At 40.7% G+C, this 7,500-nt stretch overlaps 1 protein-coding gene across 1 annotated transcript in view; it reads left to right on the top strand.

Annotated features, from left to right (window-relative positions):
- smyd3 (SET and MYND domain containing 3) overlaps positions 1 to 7,500 on the top strand; it is a gene marked incomplete at its 3' end in the record, with an annotated part of 156,089 nt that overhangs the window by 14,859 nt on the left and 133,730 nt on the right. The window contains exon 2 of the mRNA XM_080551207.1: positions 6,125 to 6,188. Within this exon, the coding sequence (XP_080407333.1) occupies positions 6,125 to 6,188 (64 nt within the window). The remainder of the gene's footprint in view (positions 1 to 6,124; positions 6,189 to 7,500) is intronic.

The raw sequence follows: 7,500 nt of genomic DNA, 5'->3' as shown, positions 1-7,500 counted from the left end.
TGATCGCTTATGGATTATTTTTGTACGTCGCCAAGTTTGATTGTTCTATTCAATAAATGCTCTAAAGCTTACTTTTCATCGGATTGTTTGTCGCGTCATACAATTACCAGCCCAGACCCTGCTTGCGTCTCTCAGCGACTTTTTACTTTTGGCTCTATCTATCTATCTCGCTACAGGTGTCATATAACCCTAACCTGTCATATAAAAGTACCTTATTGAATCTCCAGATAATGTATTTCTGACATCCATCACTTTTGCTGTCGTTAAGATTTTTTTCTATTTTGGTAGTCTGTCCAATGTGACACTTGCCCTCCTCCACTGGCCCTAGTTTTGGATCTAGCTTGCTGTTCATTATTTTCATGATAAATCGTAGCTAGCTAGCTATAACATCTTCATATACACCATACAGGCTAAATACTGATTAACAGTAGGCTACTTTGGCAATCCACTTAACAGATTTATTTATTATCCTATCTTAAGAAAACTAATGTAACACTCTCATCTGGGGAAAGCCCACAGCAAATCAAATGAAGAACTACAAATCCCTGATGACAGGGAGATGAAGTATGACTGCTCTGATGAATCAACCCCTATTTCATAAATGTTCTCTATATAACGACGTCGATCATTGATCGGCAACGACACTATATAATAGTTTGCCTAACTGGCCATCGGATTTGGGCTCCTAATATCTAAAAAGCACTACGGTTTTCTTATTTTATCGGATTAAAGTAGCAAAGACCAGAAATTTCCATTGACTGCCAGTCAAACTTCTACACTTCTATCACCCAAAAAGGGGCGTGGACATGACGGGAGAGCAAAGTACCCGGATGCGTTGCTCTTATGAATGGGTGGGGTCATTATACTATTATAGTAGGTAACACAGACACGGCTGTTCTAGTGTTAAACTCTTATAGTAGGTAACATAGACACGGCTGTTCTAGTGTTAAACTCTTATAGTAGGTAACACACACTCGGCTGTTCTAGTGTTAAACTCTTATAGTAGGTAACACACACACGGCTGTTCTAGTATTAAACTCTTATAGTAGGTAACATAGACACGGCTGTTCTAGTGTTAAACTCTTATAGTAGGTAACATAGACACTCTTATAGTAGGTAACATAGACACTCTTATAGGAGGTAACATAGACACTCTTATAGTAGGTAACATAGACACTCTTATAGTAGGTAACATAGACACTCTTATAGTAGGTAACATAGACACTCTTATAGTAGGTAACATAGACACTAGGGCTGGGTTAAAAAAATGTATTTCCCGATTCTGAATCGATCTTCATTGAATGAGCGATTATCAATTCATAAATCCCGAGATCGATCTTTCATGCATTTTCCTGCTTGCAGCTTCAACCCGCAACGAGATCTCGTGGCCAGATCTCATGTTACAAGAATGTATCATATCTCACGCAACGAGAGGTCTCAACACTGTAAAATCTAAAAACATGGCGATGGCAGGGACACTCATGTCACCACCAGGCTTAAAGGCAGATGTCTGGGTGCATTTTGGATTTAAAAATGATGACGATAGAGATGAGCAGGACAAAAGCAAAGTCATATGCAAGCTGTGCGCAGTGGAGGTTAAATTTAGTGGAAACACCACAAATCTACGGAACCACTTATCACCCTGACATGAAACATGGAAAAGCGGATCCAAAACAAGCCTCGCTGATTAAGACGTTTGGTTGCAAATTACAATCCAATTTTCCGCGTGCCCAACAAATTACAGAGGCTGTAGCAAATTTTATTTGCAAGGATATACGCCCGTACAGCGTTGTCAAACATTCTGGCTTTCGAAGCCTCGTCAGTGTACTAGAACCACGCTACGTGTTATCGACACGCAAACAGTTGAGTGAAGTGATAGTCCCAGACATGTCCCCGCAGGTGAAACGTGACATCGCAACTTCATTTCAGCCAGCAGAGAGAGTTGCCATAACGTGTGACAGCTGGACATCCAGAGCAATGGACTCGTACCTGACAATCACTTGCCACTATATCAGCGAGGCTTGTTTCGGATCCGCTTTTCCATGTTTCACGTCAGGGTGATGCCTCAATAAGTGGTTCCGTAAATTTGTGGTGTTTCCACTAACTTATTGTTACTGTATACTACAGTATTTTAATAATCATTGATTTTCCAATTATGTTTATTCCTGAATAAACTCTTCCAATCTCCAAAAAGTGAGAAAGCAGTAATGAAGGGCTTTAGTTTCATGGACATTGGTTTACAATGTGTTTTTTTGTTCCCCAAAATACCCTCATCTATTGCACTATTTTCGTTTGAGTTTTGCCCATTTTTATTTTGTATATATATATATATATATCAGTGTTTCCCCTAGCATTGCCTTGGGGGGGCGGGCCGCCCCCCCAACGGAACCCCCCGCCCCCCCAAGAAAGAGGAACTATTACAGACGTAGACACCAAACATCTGACAAGTAGGCTAAAATATCCGCTTTTTTGTAAATGCACCCAACCCGAATCTAGCGAGTGGCAAGCCCATGGGCTCGTTGGTAACATTAGTCCGCCAGTAGTCTCGCATAGCCAAACCTATCTCTCCACACTTCGCTTCGCGCTGGACACACTCGCACACTCACGTACAAGATTGTGCGCGAATGTGTGCGCGCGACGCGAGAGAGTTTTTGCAGGGTGAGATGTCTGCAGATGAAAGTAAGCAAGTTGAAACGTTAGCAAATATAATTTCTGAGTGTTCTAACAGAGCAAGTTGGTTCAAATTGGTCGTTATTATTATGACTAGAAAGTGTCTGATTATAGTTCCATGGTATGTAAAATAGTGTCAAAAAACTAGCAAGCTAACTAGCTAGTTCAGAGGTGATTAGATGAGCTTGTCTGCTGCACACATTCCAGCTAAAGAGCTAACTGGATGCACTTTATTATTTTACTTAAAGTAGATATACTATCTTTCTTATTCTGCTAGAATTGGGCTTCATGGTAATACCATAATGGCATATTTACAGTACATGGACAGTGGATTGAAGCATTGGAAATGTCTGTTTTTTATAGTTGGACATACACATTTTTTTTCAGGTGAGAGAGTAAAGTCAAAATGACATTATCTGACTGCATTGCCCACAGCAATCCAATATTCAATTATAATTATGTTATAAATTGATATGGATCAATTTATACCTCTTATTAGATTATAAATACTCTGGTTGTTTGCCTTTTGGTTGACAGCAAAAGAGGGAGAGAGGAGGATAGAGAGGGAGAGAAGGAGAGAGAGCAGGATGGTGCACCAGAGAGAGAGAGAGAGCAAGAACCAGGTGAGAAAGTGGACAGGTAGTCAAGACCACATAAGTAAGTAGCCTTAAGAACCGATGGTTCTGGAGCCTAATGGCCCATAGGACAGGAGCCTATCTCCTGTTTCAGTAGCGTGAGGCGGCTTAATGTACAAGTTAGTACACCCTTGGACATGACGCTGGTATGTCGCAGGGTCTTACCCCCTGGGGGGGGGGGTGTCCATGCCACGGTCCATGCCACCACCCCAAGGCAGCAAACCTAGGGGAAACACTGTATATTATGCAAATAAGCTATTTGAGAGAGTCCTGAGGGATATGTGATGTCTTGTTTACCGATAGGCTATGTTTGTAGCCCCTTTATTTACACTGGCTGCAGTAAAGCACGTTAAAAAGCACTTTTTGTAGTGTCTGATTTAGCAAAATGTTGGTCAATGATGTTCATTTATGTTCCAATAAGAAGTACATTCATATAACTGCTTTGGAGTCAATTCTTAATGTAAACATTGATATGTTTAACAATGCTACATGTTATAAGGGTTCCTTGAACCATTTATAGCATTAGTTCTGAGAATCTCTTCATATTCAAGGAACATTTATATTGTAACTAAATCGAATCCGAATCGAATCGAATCGTGAATCGAATCGAATCGGGAGCTGTGAATCGGAATCGAATCATTTGGGAAATCAGTGGCAAAACCCAGCCCTAATAGACACGGCTGTTTTACTGTTAAGTGTTGAATCTGGTGTTAAGTGTTGGGTCAGTGTGTAGCATGGTTAAGTGTTGGGTCAGTGTGTAGCATGGTTAAATGTTGGGTCAGTGTGTAGCATGGTTAAGTGTTGGGTTAATGTATAGCATGATTAAGTGTTGGGTCAGTGTGTAGCATGGTTAAGTGTTGGGTCAGTGTGTAGCATGGTTAAGTGTTGGGTCAGTGTGTAGCATGGTTAAGTGTTGGGAGGGGAGGGTGGGGGGGGCAGGGGGAGGGGGGGGGGCAGGAATGCTCTCTGCTCTCTCTGGTTCCAGATGCTCGTCTCGTAAAGTCTTCCAGAGAGCCTGGTGAGTGTGTGTAGAGTGTGTGTAATTCAGGAGTGTGTGTGTAGAGTGTGTGTAGACAGAGTGTGTCTGATCCAGGAGTGTGTGTGTGTAGAGTGTGTGTGTGTAGAGTGTGTGTGTAGAGTGTATCTGATCCAGGAGTGTGTGTGTAGAGTGTGTGTGTAATTCAGGCCACGTTTACATTCACATGTTTGACATTTAGCAGAAGCGTTTATCCAGAGCCACTTACATCTAAGAACATCAGTCTGCAGGAAGTGAACCATCTGCCCATCAGACAGCACAAGAAACAAACAACAACTCTTTCTCTTGTGTACTGGAGGGTATTCCACGAAGCGCGATTAACTCTGATCCAGGTTTAAATCAGATACGGGCGCTAATTTATACTTGCGGTCGGTTCCATCAATGTGGCTCAAATAATTTGCTGCTTTGTTGCTATGCAACCAATCCTTCTGAGTAATTCTGGTCGCGAGCAGACTTACAGGCTGGTTTAGGTAATGCGTGCGTCAAAAATGTCTAACAGGCGGAAACTACATCCCGAACGACAGTTCCTCAAGTGTCTTTTAGGAAATATTAGTTCCCACTTTTTACGAGATAGATAGATAGATAGTTTGACTGTGTGATAGATAGATAATTTGATATTTTGAAAGTGTGATCGATCGATAGATAGATAGTTTGATTGTGTGATAGATAACCTGATATTTTGAAAGTGTGATAGACTTTTTTTTTTTTACACTTTTTTATTTATCTATCAACTTGCATTGGTGTCATCACAGCGGTGTGTTTGGCGCAGGGGTTAAGGCAGCCAGCTAGAGGTCCGAAGGTTCAAGGAGCGAAACTTGATTTAATTTAATTTCATTTTTATTTTATTTTTTTACATTTAACCGAAGCCTTCATGCAAATCGATTTACAATATATATATATATCTGTCTAAGTGAATCATCTATCCATCAGTAATCATAAGAAAAAATAATCTAGGCTTCAAACACCATTGTAATCGTGTCAGTTCTTGTAAATTATCCTGCACCATCATTTTATAGACTACATACTTTTTTAGATGAGATTTTAGATTAGATTCAGACAACGAAATGCAGTAAAAAGTGTGTCAGAAGAGGGATTTGAACCACCGTCTTAAAATGACGAATAAATACTATGGCAGTGGTCGATACCACTATGCCATCATGACGATATGACTATATGTAGCCTGCTGCTGATATCACCACAGTAGTAAATATTAATTTATTAAAATATGAACATATAACAATAACTGGGGCTAGTATGACCTACGCATTTAATCGGTCATCAATTTCTTGCCAAACCATTTCCCTCGCCTTGTTAATTGTGGCAGTATTGCACTATTTTACATCTTAATTTTCGTCTTCATAAAGATCAATAAGTAGGAGTACTGCGTAGTATCTTGTAGTGTAGTATCTTCATTTCGACAGTTCAACTCTTCAGGGCTCTTTATGTCTGCGTGCACGCGCCCATATCGAGGATTTCTAAGCCGGTGTTCTGTGAACACTCATGACACAAGCCTGATCCTCATTCGAGGAATCACCTGAGGCTTGAATTCCAATCACGAGTTGCCTGATCGCGGCATTTATTTTTAGCGCCGACATACTAATCAACGTTCGTGGAATAGCCCCCTGGTGTGGGAAGATGGAGCCTAATAAAAGCCATTCTGACGATGATGAAGATGATGGTGTTTATCGTACCCCCATGTCTTTGTCGACCATGTGCTGTTATTGAGGAGGGCTATGGCTTGTAACTGTATGTTCATCTCTCACTTTCTCCCCCTCCCCCCCAGGCGTGCGTCCCTGCGGAGGTGTTCCCAGTGTAAGGCCGCCTGGTACTGTGATGTCACCTGTCAGGTAAGCAGCTTCTCCTCCCTATCCCTCCCTCTCTCTCTGATATAATGTTCGTGACGCCATTTGATAATAAGGAGATCTTTCTTGGTCACGTGGCCGGAAATTAGATATTGATGACTCAGAGAGAAGGTTGAATCGTAATCATTGTATTAGGCAGATCTGGGTTGCATTCCCTTGTACAGATGTTTCCATGGCAGCATGCTCTGTTAAGTCCAAGCTTCAAGCATGGCTACGACATGGCTGGTGCCGAGCCTGGCTGTGGCATAGAGATGCCAAGCAAAGTACTGATGTTTGTTACAGCTTATATACAGTTCTCAGAGAGGGAAATAGCTTTACCTCGTAACTTACAATAGTGACATTAGTTCCCATACATGGCTATTCTGTGTTCATGCTGTTCTGTCTTGCTGCTGACCACTGGTAACCTATACTGGTCCCCACTAGCCGTGGTTCCTATATTTGGCTCAGGTCCAGTTACAGAAAAGCATGTTGACTAAGAGTGGTCAGTTTATGTCCTGAGAGTGGACACACTTAAAGTATGTTTAAGGTTAAACAATGAGTATTGCAATATTTGATAGGCACACAACATTTTGGCATAGTCACACAAAAACGCATCATATCAGCTCACTCTTTTTTTTCCCCATGATGTAAGATTAATTTGACTGGTAAATTATTTCTATTGAAAAACATGTGGAGTTCTTAACAAAGTCAATGAATGACCACATCAGAAATAAATTAGGCATCGGTTCCATCATACAAAGTACATTATATGTCAATATAACAATGTCTGGAAGTAGATCTTCAATCAAAGGAACGGCCTTGTGTTTCTGGTAACAAGGAGTGCTATTTGATTCTTTGATGGTCATCAGTCTTGCACGTGTTCTTGCCTCTGTTCACAGCGTTAATAGGTTTTATTAACTTAAGACAATTTTAGCATTATCATTACACTACACCCCTCCTTTTCTTGACTTAAGTCTATAAAATCTTAGGCTCTCCATCAATTGATTGTGGAATTAACCTGCTCAGAAACAGTTGGAAACAAAAATACAGATGTTAAGCATAAGTTTGTTAATTGGGTTATCTGGACTGTTGTTCCCGTCCCTTAGAATTCCTAGAAGAAAGTTTGTAAGTTTGTGCTGTTGAATTCAGCTGTTTACTGCTGATGACACTGTTAGTTGCGTGCGTCAGTACAATTGAACAATTACGACTACATAAAAGTATGTGTAAGTCTCTCTTGTCATCATCATGTCTCTGTCTTAAATCATAAGAATTAACATTTCCATTGTTTGTCACATTGAAATGTCATTAGTTTGTCTCA

The sequence above is a fragment of the Nansenia antarctica genome (genome assembly GCF_963989245.1).
Source record: "Nansenia antarctica genome assembly, contig: SCAFFOLD_187, whole genome shotgun sequence".
NCBI classification, from domain to species: domain Eukaryota; kingdom Metazoa; phylum Chordata; class Actinopteri; order Argentiniformes; family Microstomatidae; genus Nansenia; species Nansenia antarctica.
The sequence above is the reverse complement of the archived record's forward strand: the minus strand, read 5'-3'. Positions and strand labels throughout refer to the sequence as shown.